The sequence below is a fragment of the Rhynchophorus ferrugineus genome, unplaced genomic scaffold, assembly GCF_030347505.1.
Source record: "Rhynchophorus ferrugineus isolate W39M unplaced genomic scaffold, kcgeb_rfMv2 rfM7, whole genome shotgun sequence".
NCBI lineage: Eukaryota > Metazoa > Arthropoda > Insecta > Coleoptera > Curculionidae > Rhynchophorus > Rhynchophorus ferrugineus.
Genome location: NW_027472586.1, coordinates 13,017,213 through 13,038,883, shown reverse-complemented (window position 1 = coordinate 13,038,883; position 21,671 = coordinate 13,017,213). Strand labels below are relative to the sequence as shown.

At 33.8% G+C, this 21,671-nt stretch overlaps 1 protein-coding gene across 17 annotated transcripts in view; it reads left to right on the top strand.

Moving 5' to 3' along the window:
* The window catches only part of Tlk (Tousled-like kinase), a 207,118-nt gene that overhangs the window by 85,527 nt on the left and 99,920 nt on the right, over positions 1–21,671 (top strand). For 5 of the 17 annotated variants that reach the window (XM_076410058.1, XM_076410056.1, XM_076410063.1 and 2 more), the window contains 2 exons: positions 7,685–7,735; positions 20,906–20,941. The exons of 5 other annotated variants lie outside the window; for them this stretch is intronic. In XM_076410058.1, the coding sequence (XP_076266173.1) occupies positions 7,685–7,735; positions 20,906–20,941 (87 nt within the window). Of the gene's footprint in view, positions 1–5,459; positions 5,567–7,684; positions 7,736–20,905; positions 20,942–21,671 lie in introns of those variants that run through there. 7 more of the 17 variants (XM_076410059.1, XM_076410065.1, XM_076410060.1 and 4 more) reach the window with 4 other exon arrangements.

The following is a 21,671-nucleotide window of genomic DNA, read 5'->3' as shown; positions in this document are numbered from 1 at the left end:
GTTACATGAATTACTTGAGGATTCTGTGTTCCCCAAAACCGACTGTTTTGTTTACTGAAGTGGCCACTGAGAAGAAAATGGGCTTCATCACTCATTATCAATTTAGACAAGAAATCTTCAATTTCGCCAGACAGCCTTAGGATTACGTTACTGTACTCAACTCGTCGATCAGTATCTCTCGGTAGCAATTTTTAGACTAATTGAACATTGTAACTGGGAACAACGTCTTTGAACTGGTGTTTTTGGAGACTCTGCAACACTATCTGTCTGTCTGCTGTCGAAAATTCGCATGTAAGCGATAAATTGAGGTTTTATAAGGCACTGGACGATCTGGATATTTTTGACGCAATTTCCGCTGAGTGGCAGTAATGGGACGATTATTATCAATAAATATTGTCACTATTTCTGCTCGTTCTTGTGGCGTATATTTATCCATAATAAAACTGGACGTCTACACAACACAATGGCTAAAACGAAAATAAGCTAAACATCACATAACTAAGATGGTGCACAATCACAATAGTAATCACAATAGCGGGACTTTTGCCCCACCTGTTACAACAAAGTTATTTGACAACATAACAAAGCTCGGCGACATTGCTTCGGTATAGGATTAACTTGATGGCAGAAAAGTGATAGGTACGAGAACGCATAAAGAAAAAATAAAGGATATCATATACAATTTTGCCCAATAAGTTACGAATTTTACAAAAGAATCCCCTAAAATTAATTCACAATCTTTGTTTATACTCCTTCTTGTCTATTTTAATGTTACGAAGGTCAAGAGATTGAATTGAAAGATACTTAAGATGAATTTGAGGAGACCTAAATTTAATTCATATCCACGATCCAAATATGTCGACAAGTACTGGAGGCACCATGCGACATATTATACCTTCTTGTCACCACTCTTTAACACCAAGCGGAAATTCTTAATATTTACATAATCGTTTTACAGCTAGAACGTCCATTAATTTCAATCTAATGTCTCGTTAAAGAGACAGCGGCCTGCCTGTAAATCAATTTCGTTTAACACAAGGTCAACGAACATCCACAATTTTTGGCCTAGTCAGATTCGGAACGATGCTAATTCGGTGGCTGGAGCCACCTATTATTCGAAGTCGTAAATTAACGCAAAAAAATCAAGGCGAATACGCATCGGTGATAATACGACAGCGATCCGATAGATGGCTGTCGAATAACAATCGAAAATAAAATTTATAAGGCGGTCTCCTCAATATGTTTCACGTTTATTAAAAGAACAACGAATTTTGATGAATTGATGTGATATTCGAAATACTACTGTATTCTTACTGTAGTTGTAAATAATAGTTGAAATAGATGATGTCTTAAATAACTACGTTCTTGTACTCCTCTAAGTTTATTATAAAATTATTTTTTAAATTTATTTATTGCATTGTTACTACAATAACTTACATGAGAAGGGAGTCAGACCTCATGTCTTTTTGCAATTCTCTTGATTCCTGGTGAGACTGTTCGTATCTGAAAGCCTCGGTGTAAGTTTTAAGTTCTATAGTATCTGGGTACACCTGCAATACTTCTCGGGATTTTGTTCTGGAAAACTTGTATTTATATTACTTTTCGCGGAACATCTCCATAATTGAATTCCGTGTGTCTCTATAAGTTTCAACACTTGCTTGTATAACAGCAATTTAATATGTACTGATAATTGGGATTTTCTTCCAATTATCCAATACATTTTCCAACATTTCGCACAATTTCTTTTTTTTATGCTCAAAGCCGTCACACCAAATGTATAAAACATATTTGGTTTTATGGGGATCACACCACCCGGGGTTGTACTAAACCATCAAGTACTACACTACACGGTAGCCTCGATAGCAAATATGTTTACGAAGTTATCTAAGATTTCGCCTTTAAACATTTAATAAGTTTTACCAAATCACTGCAACGTGGAAGCAATACAGCTACTGGACAACAAGCAGGAAATCAGAAGATTGAAGCGAACAAAAACGTCATGAATTTGGATAGTGTTGTTTCTGTTTAGTATTGTTTAGAATTTAAATAAAATGTGAAAATACCTACTGCGAATAAAATAGAGTAAATGCAGAAATTGAAAAAGAGAAAGGAAGAAATTATAGAAATCAGTTTAAATTAGAAATTCTAAAACTGAAGAATATAGTTAAGAGATTATTTATTAAGAGGAATTATTATCAAAAATATATTGAATTAAGTTTAATAACTGCTTTTTTAATGTAAAAATGTTATGAGTATATTGTAGGTGGCTAATAAATACGCAGAAAATAAGAAGGAACAAAAGAAAATAAAACATCTGTAAAGTACATTAACATAAATGGGACAAGGTAGCAAGAGAACATCAGTAGTAGAGATTTTAAGAAAAAAGCAGGACATATATCAACACAAAAGCGAATAAACTGGACAGTAAAGGATTAATGGACAGATAATGTGGAACTAAATCGATAATAACCACGTGGACTGTAAGAGCAATGTTTGGAAGCTGGAAAAATATATATTAGAAACTGGAAATATTTATTAACAATAATGTCGATAGTGGAGGAAAGTGTACTAAAACAAAACATTTAAATTCTCAATTGAACAACGGTGTCTGGACGTATATACTATGATTTGAGATTTGGGTTTACCAATTAATGACGTGGATTCTCTAAATTCAAAGTGGAAAACCCGATCCGTTCCGAAAGGTCGTCCGAACATACCCGAACCCACCCGCCTCGTCGTGCGACTCACGGTTTGCCGCGATTTCCACGTTATTTCTCGATGATTTCCTATGACCCGTTCCTCCTCCATCCCCCACCGAACAATGATGCCGATGGCGTGACAAACTACCGATTCCGAAAACATCGCTCGATTCCGCCGAAGAGTTGGTGAAATAAAGAAATTGCTATGGCGTTCGAGAGAGGCTAATAAGGGGTCAAAAATCTAATATGCGGTACAGTTTGTGCGAGCTGTACAGGAATACTTGAAAATCTCGCCGGCAAACGTTTTCAAAACAGACAATACGCCGACGTTCTCTGTATAGGTACCCGAAGAAGTATATGCTCGGTAGGTCGAAGGCCTCTACCGGTGATGACAAAAAAGTTTCCGCAAAAAGCCATGTAACCGGTGGCTTTCTAGTATTTTGGTAGTGTGCAAAAATTCCCATTTTTTCTTGTATTTTTTGAAGAACAAACGTTTTAATAACGATTTTTGATCTTTTTAAAAGTACGTGACACAACATTAATTATATACAAATGAACATATTAATTGTCGATATTTTTAGTTTTATAATTATGAAGAGTAAAAGAATCGGAGAAAAATATAGTGTAACGAAAATATTGGTTTGTTGAAAAACTGCCCAAGAAATATATGGAAATAAAAAATATCCTTCAAAATTATGAATATATCCGGATATTTTTGGGACAGCCCTATTCCTAGTCTGTCATTCAGTGACATGTGACACTTAACAATAATTACATACAAATATTTTAAATATTTTCCAACTATCGATATTTTTAGGTTTATTATTCTGAAGAGTAAAAAAATTCATCTAAGGTCCGATAAAATATCACAACATCGGGAATAAGGAGAATATAACAGAAATATCAGTTTGTTGAAAAACTGCCCAAAGAATACATGGAAATAAGAAATAGCCTTCAAAATTCGGCTATATATCGATATTTTCAGACAGCCCTATTCGTACTGTCATTCGGTGACCAATTACGAACTAATGTCAGCGTCAAATTTGAATTATTTTAAGAAATAACTATATACTGGTACGGTTACAAAATATCCACGTTTGTAAGATTCCTATATATATTATTAAATATATATATATATATTATTGTTAGAAAATATCAATCCAAAAATATTCTTATATCAATAATTTTGGACAACCCTGTTCGTAATCTGTCATACAGTAAGAGATAATACGTGACGTTTAGGCGCTAAAGTTAGACTAAATATTGTGTTGCTCTTGAATTAGTTTGTTAAAGTAACATAGTTATTTGCCTTACCTAATAGAAAATTAATAGCCGGAGACATTATGAAAATGCATATATTTATTTAGTGAAGTCTAAGGTGCGAATTTTTAACGTATGTTTATTGTTAAAATTACATAATTGTTCCATATTTAATACCAGTATACAATTTCTAATTTCTAGATTGCCACCGAATAAATGGACATTATATATTAAGAAAAGAGTATTAATGGAAAATTAGCATATTAAGATACCTTGAATATATCTATAGGGCTCAATCCTGAGTTTGTAGATATTCGACAGAGATTGACAAATGGTAGATGTCCCACAGCTCAGAACTTTTAATATATAAACATCAGTTATTTAAAATTGCTTCCTAGCTCTTGTATCTTTGGTTTTATGATTGTATAATTATAAATATCAAGAATTTTTTTCACTTTACATGGTCAGTCTTCAAGAATGTAAATGGTATTATAAACTTTATTGCAACAAATAAAATAACATACAAAAGGTAAAACTTAATCTAATACAAAGTAGTTCAACTATATGTAATATTTTTAAATTATATGCTTGCTGCCTATCTATTTATTTAATTAATTATATATTTAAAACATTCTTAACAAAAAACAATGGTGAAAAGGATTTATAAATCATCTATTTTATTAGACAGTTCAACTGATTCGATGATTGATGCATACTTTAAGTATGTATTTGAGTTTGCCCCATCTGCAAGTCATGTTGTAACTTGTAATGAGTTACAAGGTTTATGACATATTAAATAAATGACAAATTTATTTCTCTTATCTCATTCATGTCTAATAGGTCTATTTTCTTTTTGCATATAAATTATAACTTGTATTTTCATACTAAATGTGACCACGGAACAATAGATTGTCACTGGATAGACTATAATGTGTAAATTGCAATAATAATTGTTAGTAGTAAATTAATGGTAGGAGACCAGTTTTAATAATAATAAAATTAAAGAAAAAATCAAAAATTGATACTATTTAACATACTATGTTCAGTGGCAATGTATTAGTGTTATAAGAGTATAACATTTTACTAGTTCATGCCCTGTAATGATTGGTTACCTGTCCTTTTCAAATACAATAATTTTGTATAAGATTTCTTGATAATATTGTAAAAAAGCTATTAATATTATTTAAAATTACTTTATATTGCCTGTAATTAATTTGCATGTTTACATTAAATATCTTGTTTCAGGTGAGTAATAGTATCATATTTGTCCGTTCCCTTTAGATAAGTAATTGAAAACAATAATAATATAACCTTATCGTCACTGAATTCTACAAGAGAATTCGACCTAAACTATGCAAATAAAAAATAACAGGAACAACCGAACGAACTGGCAACGCCGCGGCGGCATGCCGCGCTTGAGAGCGAGGAGATTCTCGTCAGGCTGATGGAAATCGGGGCACTTGTGTGTTTTGTGTGTAAACGTAACCCGTTGAAGGTTTGAGCCTGAGGACCGCGGCGCAGCGGTGTTGTTTTCAAGCGCGATAAGTTGTCGACGTTGCCAACTCAACAACGTTTTCCTTAGATATTTTGTTTAATGTTCTGTGCGGGTAAGATTTCAATAAATCTTTATGATATTCTAAATTATTCATTATTCATTAAGATTTAATGTTTCTATAGTAATATCTATCGTTGTATTGAAAAAAAAAATTTTTATGAGATGTTTTATTTGCATAAATTCAGATATTTTCCTCTGTACATTGTCGTTGTGGCGTATTTTAATGTATTTTAAGATTTTTTTTAAATTAATTGGGTAATTGTAGAAGTACAGGTAATGTCGTGAAGTCACCGTAAGTGAAAGTCTAAAATATATACGAGATTTTCCGCTCGATTTGACAACGCCGCGCCGCTTGCCTAGCCGCATTACCGGGCGATCGTTGAACTCGCCGCACGCCGCCAACTCCGATATTTAGCGACGGCGTCGCTCGTTACGTCGAAGGTAGTGCGCGGGTCAGGGACGGTGCGCACGATCCGCGAACATAGCGGCAGCAGCGCTAAATGTTTGCCAGCCGGCCGATTCGAAGAAGCTCTCGGTCCTTGTCGAGGTTAAGTGCACCGAATAAAGCGGCGGCGTCGACCGGTTGGAAATATACCATGATTGAATGACGGCCGCTCGAGCGGTATTTAACGATATCAGGCGTTGTTGCAACCTCTCAAAATGTTTCCCATTTTCTCCGACAAATTTAATTTTGTTTACGTATTATTTCGGATTTATTTACTTGGTTTAAATTTTATTACTATATAAATTTAATGTTCTTTTGTCATATATAATACAAATTATAAAACAGCATATGATTTGTGTATGATTTTTTGACCCGGGTTTTTGGACTATACAGTGGGCGTGTCAAAATTCTTAATATTATCTATTATTTATTTAATTCATTCAGACTGTTCCCTTTCAGTCCCTAGTATCTTCAGTTATATACAGGAGATTTGAAAAAATCTATTTTCTCATTCAACAGGCAATAGCTCAAGGTCCTAACTCCCTACCATTACAACTATCCCTTTTGCAGCACACTATCGTTTCAGAAATAGCTTTAATTTCGCCAGAAACCTTTTCCAAGGCCCAAAATTATATAATTTATTTTCAGTATTTATTAAATTACACCTCCTATTGTTATGAATAGTCTCGATGTTAATATTCTCTCACATTACTTCTGATAACTAGTTAAATAACATTAAACCAATCAAGTGATTTAAAATACAGCATAAGTACACAAAATTATGTTTAATATTTAATAACAGTGATATTAGTACAATAAGTAGCCTACATTTGAGACATATTTTTTACTTATGTTTTACTGTTCTTATTTTTAGATAGGAAGAAAGGTAGAATGGTACATGAATCTTATATATCGTTATATGTGATTGTTCGAAGAAATCCATGTAGCGCTGCCAGGTTTTGTAGAAAGTAAAAACTATGGTTTAAGTGTGATGACTAAACTTTTAACATATAAACTTTCGATTTCCTTTGAATAAGACTAGATTGGCTTAAGTAGATACTTGTTTCTCCTAAAATAAATTATTTTAACCGAAAAAAAAAAGTTTATTTATATGATCGTGCATACCAAAACTAATGCTAGGTGAATTTTAGACAAAATGGTGTTAAGTTTGTCTTGAAACTACTTTTTTTCAAAACGGTTGACATGATCCAGTTTGGCTGAAGTGATTTACTGGAAATTTGGTGTGATCTTTCTATATATATTTTTCTATCATATGAATATCGTATCGTGTAAAAAATCTAAATTCAAAAATCGGGAAATACAAAAAAAGTGGTAAAAAATCTCTAGTCTTTTCGAACAGCCGTAACTTGGCTGTTTCTAAAATCTGTAAGTTGTATTTGCGGATAGATCTGGATATTCATAAATTATAACTGACACAAACTACGTGCTGCCTTGTGTAGATTGCTGGCGAGAATATTTTGATCTTCTGATTCTGATTTGAGTTAATTACACATTGTGGTTACTTGATTTGACCGAAGATTGTGTCTGATCGTAGAGACGCTCCTCCTTGCTGTAGCTAACCTTTTCCTTCATACATTGCGTAAGTTTTAGGATTCCCTTTATATAATTTAACGCGAGCCCTTTATATTTTATGGGTTAATACAGTAGTTTATCATCTGACAATATAAAGTATTTAAATGATCTCAAATAATATGTTTGTTTCAGGTGAGTGTCCCTAAAGAGCATCCAAGTAGTTTATCAGAAAGTACCCCAGATGTAAGTATTCAGTAATTCACTAATCATGTATGTCGTTTTATAATTGTTGGTGGTTAATAAATACGGCGTTCTAACGAGTGCTTCAACAGTTTATACAATCAAAACGAACTAAAACTAATAAAATAAACCTGTTTCATATCAAAAACTGAATGTTTGCTTGCTTCTTTTCGTTCCAATTCAACGGTTTGTCTTCCCTTTGATAATATTTCCCAATACAAGATGTTCAGCCGCCTGAAATTTTATACTAATAGTATGCTTGTTGTTGTCTAAAGCAAAGAAATTCACTTATTTTTAGACCAAAAGCTATAATAAGTGTAGGTCCATTAGATTGGCAGATGCATCTTAGTAAAAACAACACTAATAGCGTGAAGCCCTTCTCACAACTTAAAAGATTTTTAATCATTTGGATAATCGTTGTAATAAGTGTAGTGCATTTTTCACATCTTCAACAAATTAAAGACATATAATCGGCATCTAGACCATTGTATCATCTATTGAAACAAGTAATAATAAGAGAGGGACAATTCTAAGTAGGCTTGCACAAATAGTACAAAACAAAAACACCATTTGTCATTTTCATAGCAATATTGCGCCAAGTGACAGATCACCAACACTTGTACGTTTTTATCGATAAAGTACCTGAAACGTTTTAGAGATTAGGTTTTCCTTTAAATCTTTTAAATAGTTACTCGTCATATTTAAATCTCAAAATAATGTATTGTTTACATTCATTTATGTGAATTTGACATGGAATCTATTGAAAATATCTCAAACTTAATTCACGGCCCTGGTACTTGTTGCAAATTATTATAATTTGTGCTATACAACGGTTTCGCGACTAATTAGCATTAATGAGGTGGGCCACTCGAATTTCATCCAGTTGGCTACGGTAGGCAAGGTCGAACTCCATTAATACCGAGGCGTGCCGAAACCGTACGCGATCACGCCCGAATCCCAACGATTAGACTTCGCCGTTCAAGTTGCCAGTTTTCAAATCTCTATTTACACCGTTGATTTTTTAAACAGCTAAATGTACCTGCGAAGAAATTGATAAGGTTTTTTTCTAATCAATTTTATTTGTGTGATTGTTGTGATTTTTTTAAACGAAATATGCTCCATTATTATCGATTTTTAGACAAGAACTGCGGTTTTTGTTTTACGAGCTGAGTCAAGTTATTCTTGCAGGCATTTTTGTGGCTTATTTCCATTTGAATTTCCCTCAATGTTCGGGTGTTCTGCAGAGATCGGAACTAATGACACCTTTCCTTCTATTCGAATCATTTTCATTCAGTTGTGCGACGTAATATCTCTAGTTGCCCAAGGTAAAGTTGGGAATCAATAGACTGAGTAGCCCTTTCAGACCTACCACGTACACCATCAACTTTTAGGCGTCCATCCTGGCTTCGCAAACATTTAATATAGCCCACCATATATTGTAAACAATCTTATTGTCGCTAATAAGTCGGGTCTAGTTTCTTTTTGTAGTCAGTTTTGTGTAAATGTTTTTAAAAAATGTCAATATTTAGCTCCTTAGCACCACGACGATTGTTGAGTTAATGGTAACTGCAACCTCATGGTTGGTAGGTAACCAACCAAGACAAGCAGTTAGCGGTACACACGAATACCGTGTTCACATAGCCGTGATACACTTATTTCATTTCTCTCTTTACAAGTATGCTACTCGCATAATAAACAGCGCTTGAGCAACTTCAAATTTTCCACTCATCTAAAGAAGTTGGTTGGACAGACCGTTCATAGCCCAGGGTCACTCTCACTTGCCAAAAACTACTAGATACAATTTTATGCAAATTCAATAAAAGGCCAAATGGCACCTAACTGATCAATTTTGTTTAATGGAAAAAGCGTCTCCTTTTCCTATTTTAGGTGTATTACAGTCTTAACCTAGTATTTCCGTGTATCTTCTTGTCGAGCTATCAAAGTTATATCAATAAAAAGAAGTGTGTGTCAAACATCAGTAAATTATGATATAAAACATAAGTTATTAGAATTTTTTGTTAAAAACAAATATTTTAATAATGGTATGTATCAATAGCAAAATATAAGTTGAGAACACTCTGATGGCCTGGTAAATATTGTTTGTGATGACTTGTGCAACGTATTGTCTACTAGGAAACACTAAATATAGTCTGTTCAAAATAACAGTAAGCTCAGGTCATAACGATGTCTAATGTGTTGCCTATCGCATTTTGTAAATTCGTTTTAAAGTCACACTTAAAAAGACAATGCTGTCTGATAGGTTCGAGCATATAACCGAATCAGCCTACAAAATTCTTCTAAACATTAGTGATAATATTTAGAGGTTACAACCCGGTAGGCTCGTATTTTGGCGCTTTGCTTGTTTTGATAAATTTCAAATTGCTGCTTATTATTACTCATTTGATGTACTTTAATGTTAAAATACATTATATTTGATAATATTGATTTTATTATTTTATTTATATGAGAATTAAGTGCGGCAAAATGGATGCGGCAATATTGCGACGATTTAACGTTATAAGTTTAGATGACGTGAGTATATATTTTATTCTTGTGGTTACTTATTATCGTATTTGGATTTTTCTTCAATCATATTTTTTACGATACAAACCGTCCGTTTTCGGCATATTAACGAATTATTTTAAAGTACCAATCCGCCATTATTTAGTTTAATAACGAAATCACATAAACTGCCCACATAAAATTTTACGACGATTTATTCTTGGCCAAGTCAAACTGGCAACGGCGCGCGATGACTAAATCGCGGTTATTGATATTTTAATCAAACCTAATTTTACATTAAGACTGTGTTTCCGCTCGACTTAATCTACGCCATGCGCTCGAAAACGAGACTGCGTTGTTGAGAAATTACTGTCCGAGATAAGCCGCGAAGCCGTAACATCCCGGCTGGAACATCATCAACGTGCTAGCCTAAGAGCAAACAGTAAGATACGAGGGCATTACAGGAAATACGTCGGAACTGTGCCGTGTAATCGGACAATTTATGTTGTGGTCGCCGGGTTTAATTTTATTTGCGCGTATTTTCGACAGTTGAATATCTAGCCGTTATATACGTATATACAAATCCAAAAGAAATACTGATTGTTTGCTCTTAGTTGTAGTACAATGCCATTGAAAATGGTAACAGCGTAAGAGGAAAATTAAATACTAACTGATATGATAAATATTATAATTGTTATTCAGTTAGTTAAATAATAATTAGATCAACAAGTGTTACCAATAATATTAATAAAACAGAGAGAGGCAATAAGAACCATACAAAGTATAGTTAAGGTTTTATAATATATAGTCTATCGAAAGTAGCAGTGAACTCAAGTCGTTTCAATTGCCTTTAATTGTCTCATTTAACTTTGACTTATAGTTTATTTTAACTTTTATACAACAACATACTAATGCAAATAAAATCATGAAGCAAAGATGTTATAAAATAGCATTTATTTTAATATTATAGTTCACAAGTTTACTGCTACTTTGGATGGAGTATATAATGTAAAGGTTGAATTACTTTTTATTTATGTAAATATATTGTGATTTTTAAACTCACTAGTAATTTTGTATCTTAAATTTATGTAGAATAACGTCGTATATTAAAACTTCGAAATTTCCTTTGAACCCATTAAATAGTGCCAGAAAAAATTGTCCTTTTTTGAGGAAATATAATCAATATAGTAATTACTCAATATAATAAATAGCAATGCTTAATTGACAACAAAATTTGAAAAATATAAGCCTATACGTCCTTTGTCGAATTAAAATTACTAAGTTCACATTAAATGATCATTCTTCCGCCTTATTCACGAGTTAATTTCCTCCCCGATCATCACTTTGCTCACTAATTTAGCAGTAATTCTATTAAGACAGTCATTTGAAAGACGTATAAATCAAGCACTGCCAGAAATATAAGAAATAATAGCGGTAACTCCACAATTTGTATTAAATAAGATAGTTTTGATAATACGAACAAATTCATAATAACCAATAAAAATACATAACACTATTATTAAATTTACTTAATTCTGTACTATTCTATGTACTTTCCACCATTCAGACCAATTTAACATGTGTTTCCTATATTTGACTCCAAATACATCCAAATTAAATAATATCCCATCATGCACTACAAACTCAACAACCGATAAAATTATACAGTTTTCTAAAAATAACTAATTTCTACAATATTAAATCTAGTAGCCTACGTATAGCAGGCTATTAAGCACATATTATTTACAAATACCCGTTTACACCTAATCTAACGTTAATCGACAAACTCTATACGTAAAACTAACGATCTGCGTTTTACAGCTCATAAAACACGTTTGAAAGCGAACGTAAAAACGTTTGCGGACGGTTAAACGGGCATCGGTCCCCGCCCTGACCGACTCCGTCAAGTCCGTACGACGACTGAATTCGGATTGAATCGGGCGAACGGTAATAAAACCGACCACATTCCGAGCTCAGGTCTCGTGAGCGAACAGACGCTCGACGTTGCCATGTCCGCGTTTTTGTAATATTGAAGAAATTATTTCTAAAATTCATTATTTTCCTTTTATTTCTTTAATTACTATTTAAGATTAAAAACACTATACTTATATATTTATTTGTAATATTTACTTTTCTTTATACTTATTTAAAAAACAAGATTTTTATTTCAAAACACGTCAGGTCGCACTTATTGGCATACAAAAATAAAGGTGGCGACATAAACCCACAATTTTTAGTTTTTTAATGTATAACCCATCAATCAATCATTTACTAATTTACGATGAGAATATTATTTTATAACACATTTTATACTGATTACTTTTCCATCCGATAAGTATCAATAAGAATGTTGACATACTTTATCGATATATATGATTCCGATGAAAAATACACCAGAACATCTACATCGTTGGATTAAACGGCCGGTCATATTTATCGAGATAAAAGCGACGGTCGCGCAACTGGGGAGAACCGGCAACGTGGCTCGGGCGCCAGCTGATGACCGCTGAAGGCGGCGACGTTGCCTCGATGAATGGCATTGCAAGGTCTGGCGCGGTGCAGGCCGAGCGGATCCGAATTGTGGCTGCGTTTACAGACGGTGTGCATGGTCGGTGCAGCGCCGCGAGCGGTACTACTTACGGGTTGCCAAGTTTTGTTAAATATCCCGGTTCTTTTTTCGAGCGAACATGTTATTATCGTAGGAAAGAATTCTTGTATAAGGAAATTTTAGGGCGGATGAGGTTTATTGATTTTTGGCAGGTTTCCGTGTTGGGATTCCATTGCTTTGCTGCATACACCTTCTTTTTTATCCGTATTTTTGCGTGTGAACCGATTTATTGATTAAATTGTTTTAGAGTTAATTTTGTGTTATAATTGCATTGTATTTATTTTATTACATCGAATGATTACCAAACGACTGAATTTAATTATCGATTGTTTTCATTCCTTGTCGGTTTTTACGTCTTCGTCTCGCTATTTGTTCGATGATATATAATTCTGGGAAAAATTCGGTTATAGTTGCGTTTATATTAATAGATTAATTATATTTTGTTTATAATTTGAGTGTTCTACATATATTAATAATTTTGTAATACTGCTATTAAGGATATGTGATAATTAAAACTAGTGTAACTTATTAGTAATTTTAATTATAGGCTCATTTCAATAAATTCTATTTTATAGTTCCTTGTTAATTTAATACTATTATTCCATTATTTTTTATTCCTAAATCTATATTAGAATATAAAATTAATTTTGCCTTGTATGATTGACCTTTGCTATGCTAAGAATATTTTAAATGGACGGTTCTCCACAACACAAAGAACTCGACAATTATCTCTATCTTCTTCTATCTCAAAAGCGAGCACGATAAGGTATTCGTGTATCTCTGTCTCACTTTGGGCTTGCCAAAAAATATTCGTATGCATATAGGACGACATCAAATGAATTAGAAATTTATTGTAATTCGACTATTTTTTTACAATCGAATGTTTAGATTGTACCCATCTGTGGTCTCTCAATTTTCAATGCCTCATGTTATAACTGGTTGAATGATTAGTTACTTATTTTTTTTAATCGATTGATTATTAAACAAATGCTTTTACTCTGCAATTATATTGATTATTGATTTTATAGCAGCAGAGTTAATTTGTATTATTTGTATTCCAATGATATCTTAGTATAGTCGTTTCATTAATTTATGTTCGTTTTTGTTTGGTAAAAATAGTTACATTTCTAGATGAAATTGATAGTTAGATCAGGACTCAAAATCACGATAATTTATCAAATTTTAGAATAAAATTAGAACTATGGTGAATATTGGAGGTTGAATTGTAGAAATATTTATGTCAGAATTAACTTTATTAGGAGTTTGGTTCGTTTAATTTTTTTTTATAACAATATTAATCAATCTTGTATATATAGCTTAATAGTTTTTTATTGTCTATTTCTTTGATAAGATAATGAATATTCTCACGTATACAATTCTAATAAATATCAGTCAATTTTATAACATGAAATTATTTTTGTTACTTGTTTGTTTATATAAATTAATAACTTGAAATGCTACACTGGAATACCAGACAAGTGGTTAGACCCAAAACCTTAATGAATATAACTCAATGACGTGGTTTTAGAACAGGGCCACCTGTCAGACATCTAGCGCTAGCATGGAGGCCGTACAAGGAATATTTAATTGTAAAATGATTTCGAAAGTCCAGACCTATTTTCTCCTGAGGTCTTTTGAGGATATCTCAAAGATAGAGTCTTCAAAGTAAGGATGTTGGCCGTAATAAATAAATAAATGTGGTTTTACTTTTCAAAAGCTAATGAACTGTTAATATGTGTTTTTTAAAATAACGCGTTAAAATTTGTCTGGAACCGGCACATCTCTAGAATGGAAGACAACTGGGTGGCGAAAATAGCGAGAGATGGCAAACCATTGGCCAGACGACCGCCTAAGAGGTGAAAGGACTATTAGTCATCAGCATCACAAGAATTATAAACTGCTTGGACGAGCAATGGGTTAGACTAGCCTCCAGCTATATCGATTTATATCAATATTTTTTACTGTATCATTATTTTTATAATATTATCTTTAACATCATAAAAAAACCTTTTAATTATTTGTAATGAATCTTTAAACTTTAAAATAGCTACCTAATTTTAAAAGTTTATTTACAATATTTAGATAATATCGACATTTTTTGGTAAAAATTTTTGTTTGTTTCCTAGTTATAGCAAAAACAATTCGATATTTTTTTAATGTCGATATTTTTCTCGGCAGTCGACATCCCTACTCCAAGGTTTCGAAAAGAACAAACTTTAAAATCAAATGGAAAACCGTTTAGCGCCTCATCCCCCAAGACTGCAGCTCTAACGGGACAATATTTCCGCGCAGCCACACGAAACGCGTCCGCGCGAAGGAAGCGTCGCCGTCGGGTTGCGTCGCGACGCCTCCGTCGGCTTGACCTACTCCCGATCGTCGACGACTCATCGATTACCCCGCCGCCACGCCAGACTACGTGAAAATGGTGCTTATTGTTTTTGCCGCGCTCGGTCTCGTGGCGGACATCCCGTTCCGTCACTTGTCGGCCCGGCTCGGATTGACGTACGCTCGCGGGGAATGCGGCGTTGCCACCGTCCCGGGGCCGCGGACCGTCTGCACGACGGGACGGACGGACGTCGTTTCGGATTGCGGCGTTCGTTCGGTCGTTCGACTATTGTCGCCGTATCATGTACCTTTCGTTTTACCTGATAGAGGGTCATCGTGAGATGCTGCCATCTTGCGCCCGCATTAGGAAGGTTACGTTCGGATTCGATTAAATCCCGACCGTGCTTCGACATCGCGGAGGGTGTCGCACGGAATAGGAGTGGCGCTGCTCCACAGCCTCAAGTCGTATGCTAATCAGGCTGAATGGTTCTTATAGGTTTTTTGTTTGTCATAAATGTTTTTTCCTTATTGTTGTTTTATGCATCAGTTTTTTTTTCATCGCTTTACCCATACACGCACTTGACTGACACTCTCTTAATTGACGTTAACGTTTGTTCAAGGCCCTGTTCTTTTATTAATATTTTCATTGTGCTTGTTTGAATTGTTTTAAAGTATTTTAAATAAACTGACATGCCAGTGTTTTACCACCAAATATATAATGTATCAAATTATTGTACTTAAACGCTACTTAAAGAAGCATCTTAGTAGAGCACTTTTTGTCATGTGTAGTATTATGTTAGAAGTAGCGATTTCCTTACTGTGGGCAAAAATGTTGTGTATTGTGTTGCTCACAAAGCACTTGAGCTTAGTATTGAAAGGAAATTGATCGTTATGTCTGTTTAACCTGTTGTTTATTATTTAGTCACTTGTAGCACCATGGCAATTTCTATTATTGAGCAGCAAGTCCAAATAATAAAGCTTTGTAATCAAACTCAAAAAATTCATCATTTCTGGTCGAGAATAATATTTTTTGAAACGACATCAACCTAAACCAAAATGTGGCAATGTATCTACTAAAAGTTGTTTGATGTAAATTTTGGCTATTCGTTTCATTGGTCTGTCTTTTTTTATAATTACAAATATTAAGCAGCGATTTGAAATTTATCAAAACAAGCGAAACGCCAAAACGCAAGGTTTTGAAGAATTTTTAAGACATATGACAACCAGACTAATTTGATCGGGTTGTATGTTCCGACGTATCAGTATAATATAATCAATATAATTTATTCTGCAACATGAACGGTCGTTCCTTTGTGATATGTTGCCATACTCTGACTAAGCAACACATAAAAATCCGCCCAAAAAGTGACCAATTGTTACATAACCTCAAATGGCTTATATTTGCATGACACTGCTAAAGAAAGTTATCTTCCCACTGGCCAGGTTAACTCTGATAACTTAATTTAAGTTTAGTTGTTTGACAAATTGAACGATTAAATTATCATCGAATAACAAATTAAATTAAATGAAAGATTTGGTAGAACTGTATTCAAAATATTGATATTTTTTCAGTAACACATAACATTCAGTCATAACACATATGATAACACGGTCATCGTGCAGTTCTTCGTTGATTGATAGGTACTGGTAATTAATCCAAAGACTTTGTTTTGGAAATGTCGGGTTACTGTAAATTTAACGAGTAAATTTGTCTGATTTTGAGTCTGTTGTGCTCTGCTTCTTGTATAATGTGATGTTTTCAATTTAACTTGCCGTCGATTTGGATGCCGAGGTACTTCGCCGATTCTGCTTCGAGGAAAACTTATATAACAGATTTCTGAATTCTGTTGAGTGCCAGTTCTTCTATAGTTCTGGGCGGAGACGTCCCTTTTGCTATAATGAATCCGTCATCTGTACAAATGCTGTTTGTTTGTTGTCGGATACCAGTAGTGCAGAGTAGATATGGGAGTGGTGCCAAGACACTACCCTGTGGAACTCCAGCCGAAATACGTTTAAATGTAAAAGAAACGACTCCAGCAATTGACATTCCGAGATAACAATGAGTTCATTTTGTGGATTAGTTCCATGTGCTGTAGAAATGAATAACATATACATTATCCGAAAGCCGCTGGGCTTGACGTATTTATAATAACGCCATCACCTAAACCTGAATTGGTAGTACTAACTTTCAAACGACACCTGCCAAAATATCGTGACAATTTGGCATTTAGTCCAAAAGTTGCGAAGCGATTTTTAACCATGTGAGTTGTGAATATGGGCCTCAGTGACTACCAATTCTTTGCGGAAGGGACTACCCAAGTTGAAGCCTATTTTCAGACCAAGAAACGAATAACCCCATAAAAGAGGTATTAAACAATTAGAAGTGCCCTGTCTAAATGTCTAAAATCTATGAGTAAGGTGTTAACATCATATGTTCAGTAAATAAGTAAAATCACTTAATATTAATGATAACTAATGGTTATTTAAATCATTTCGTTGTTATCTAATGGTTTGTAGATTTAACTGTTTTTCCTAATGTGTACGTTATCTTTATTCCTTCGCATTATATTTATAATCTCTTAATTTATCACGTTTATTTTAATAATATGAAAATTAATTCAAATTTTTCACCGAGAAAATAGTTGTTGTCAAGGTATTGTTTGTTGTTCTATCGGTTTTACGTTTTTTCTTTCTTTACGAATATACCGAGTCCATTTTTGTGAAAGCTCCTCGTCGAGCCTCCGCCATTTGTTCTCGATGTGACGTAACGCCGCGGCTGCCGCTGTTGCAATTCTCCGTTTGCCAAACAAAATCGAATCGTTAAGGTTCCCCGATCACTAGATCGTTGAACTGTTGACACATAACCAAAATCGATCGGGCCTTTTCGCTTCAGTTTGTTCGGATTTCGTCGATTATTTAGGTCCTTTCGTTTACCGTGTGTTTCCGTCTGTCTCTCTCTCTCTCTTATTCCCCCCCTGCTGTATATTAGAATATCGCAATCCGTGTAATTATTACGCGCACTGCGATATAGTTGCCTGTTTTTTTTTTGGTTTGGAGCGTTGCCGCCCTCTACCGTTACACGATGCAAACTTATTTCGTAGATTCATCGTATCTATCGGAATGGCGTCGTCAAATATTCCCACCTAATCAATTGCGATGACGTTAGTGTAGGTCTACAAACAATTACAGGAATCTACGATCTCTAGCTGAGTATTTTACTAGTCATCCATACGGTACATCCGCACTGCTGTTACCCCTTATTGTTTTATTCCCGAATTTAGACAGCTGGTATATCATCTAATGGTGCCATCGAACTGTTTAATATATTTGTTTTATTATAAAATGTAGAAGTAGGTTTGTTTTCTTTCCTGGCAATTAACTCTTCACAACATTTTCCCCATATTTCAGGTATCAGGAATTGCAGGTGTTAGTAGCAGGTGTTATTATTATAATACAGCACAATTTAACTTGGTACAGTTGGACTGGAAGTTATCCGGATTGGCAACAAAGTATGGCTCATCATAAAAGGTTTTCGTTTAGTCGCCTCCCAACCTAAACAAACTATATAAATAGAATAAATTAAATCTCTGTAACTTAGTGGCTTCAAAGCCTCGCAACAATTTTGTCTAAACGTCTAGACGTAGTTAAAAGTGTTGAAAGCATTGAAATTCGTCTTATTTAAGCTGTTGGACAGCCCTTCTAGTCACGAGTCACGAGCAAAATCCAACAAGAAAAATTGTCCCAGTCAAGCCAGTAACCAAGCTGGGTAAGACGGGATGTCTTTTGAGATGATCTTTAAGTTGGTCACTCGCCAGTCGGTAGGCTTAATGCCGAGGACCGTGGTTTGAAGCCCACGTTAAACGATAAGTCCAGTCTAGATAAACCCTGGTTGATAAAAAGATACTGATAAAAGAATTATAATTTTAAAAAATACTGGAAAGATGGGAAAAGCTACAGCTTCAGATAAAACTTTGAATAATTCATCGTTACTAAAAATAAATAGAAAAACAAAGAGAACCTTTACTTTGTGTATACTTATTTTACTTTACAAGTATAATCAGATGGAAGTTAATATCAAATAATAGAATTTGATAAATATTAATCAATAAAACTGGCGCACGTTTATGAGAAATAGAGAAATTACAAATAAAAATCGTTATGGTCAATAAATATCGTTAATTCCAAGCTAAATAGCCGTATCTTCTAAATCGGATCTGTGTGCAACAGATACTTTTTGTTTTGTTTTAAACGAAACAATATAAATACACTTGGATTTAACACAAAACGAGTCGGTAATAAGGAGAGAAAAGGTGTATCTGCTGTGGATCAATCGAGCTACGATATGACCTTTATTTGACCTTGAGCTCGACTCCCAACCAAACCTGTATACATACACACACTCACTCTCACACACACACACACCGACCAAATGTTTTATTTAATCAAATAAGGACAGCTCTATATTTTCAGATTGGCCAGTACAGCATTTTAAAAACATTTACCTAATTGTTTCCGAACCGAAAAACACCTATCGTCTGTTGTCACGATAGCGATAAAGATAGAATTTTAAATGTGGACCCAATTATGGTAGCATTTTCTTCTGGTGACAGCTTTTTATTTTTGGTTTGGTTTAGGCCGCGTTCACAATCGGTCTGGTAACCCGCGTTAGTTGGAAACCCGACTAAAATGGATCGTGACCGGTTCAAAGCTCATTTCGTTTGATATTCTCTGAAAATTGTATTATTCATTTTTACTCGTATATTACTCCCGGTAATGTTAATGTTGGGATAAATACTAATCCGAGTAAAATTTGTGTCATAATATTTAAGATTTTAGTATTCGTAGTTTTATTTTTTTACGTATAATTTTGTATATTGTAAGCATAGCTGGTCTTTAGTGGTAGCATAGAAACGAAGAATCGTCGACCTATTACATATGGCATGTTCTGTTAGTTCTTTGAAATTCTTTTCTACAGAATTATTAAGATTATCAAGAACTTTTATTAAGAACCAACTGAGTCTAAAGTTACTCTTGGATGGTGGGAATGAGTTTGCAGCAAAATTACGTTCCTTTGAAGAATTTGAAGCAGTTTCTGACACATGATTTCACAGACATTGACACAATATCCTTTCTGGAAAGAATGGAGAGTTTTTAGTACTCAGTGAGACGAGATATTTAAGGATATTGTTAAAAATAAATTTGGTTCAAATGACAAGTTGACGATGGCAGTAAGATTTCTAATTGTCATTGAACAATAGTTGTTCTCCGCGCGTTCTTTGTCACTTCACTGCTGATTTTTCCAATCAAAAGGCAATGTTGTCGAACAAGAACAAGAAGCACGTGTTATTAAATCTGATCCTACGCTCTATGGTTTTTCTAATATGACACATAGTGCCTACACAGCTGTTCTATTGTGAGGAATGATTTTATAGTATTTCTTTTAAAATCTAAAGTCGAATGGGTATGTTTTAACTATTTCAGAGCTTTGTTATTATGAAGCCTCATTGTATTAGGCTCTGGCTTGACAATTTTTGTAATTGTTCGTTGTTCTTATTAGTATATATATTTTTGTAGCACATGAACAAACCTTTTTTTGCACATTATGCTGTTTTGGAATAGTTTGTATTATGTAGAGGATTTATATGGCATGTAGCAATTGTATATTATTTTTGCATGCATGTATAATATCTAGAAAACTATAAGTTTTTATCATATCTAATCGATTTTCTCTTTTTCAGGTGAGTACGCGTGATGTTAACCAAAGTCAAACCACTGTAAGTACTCATCTGTGTTTTTGTCTATATATGTCTAGTAACTTAATATTTTTATGTTGGTATTAAAAACACAGAATATTTTAAAACTTTGTAGATAATGATTTGCTCGTATTTATAATGATCGGCTTCAGTTACCCCTTCAGTTGAGCTTGTGGTACACATGCTTTAGCCTCTTTTATTGTAGAGGAGCTTCTTCTTGTTTGACTCTATGAGTTCTGGCTGTAATGTCAGATTTTAATAGTTCATTGTGTTGTTTTTTCGGTAACATTTTCTCTAGCTTATGAACGAGGCCGTCATACCATACCTTATCGAAGGCTAAGGCACCTAGGAATATAGCTCTACATACCTTTTTACCTTCATATGTTTTTTTAATTACATCTGTTATTGTATACACCACCTTCAACAATAGAATGTTTGTTAATAAACCCAAAGTGATGTATTTAATTCAATGAAAGATAGAGGGTATTTCGATATCAATAAGTAACCTAATCCCAATTAATATGAAATCAACAACATGACAAGTTGGCAACCCTGAGTGTTGGGAGATCAGTTGGGTTGTCGACAGCACATTTTACTTTTAATATTACAAATATTATATTAATACAATATTTAATTATATTTTGCATAAAATATAAGATTATTGCATTAACTTAATTATTTCAAGGGCTAAACATCATCTGCTATTAAAAAACAAACATTCAAGAACCGAGGATGTAGTCTAGTCACTTTA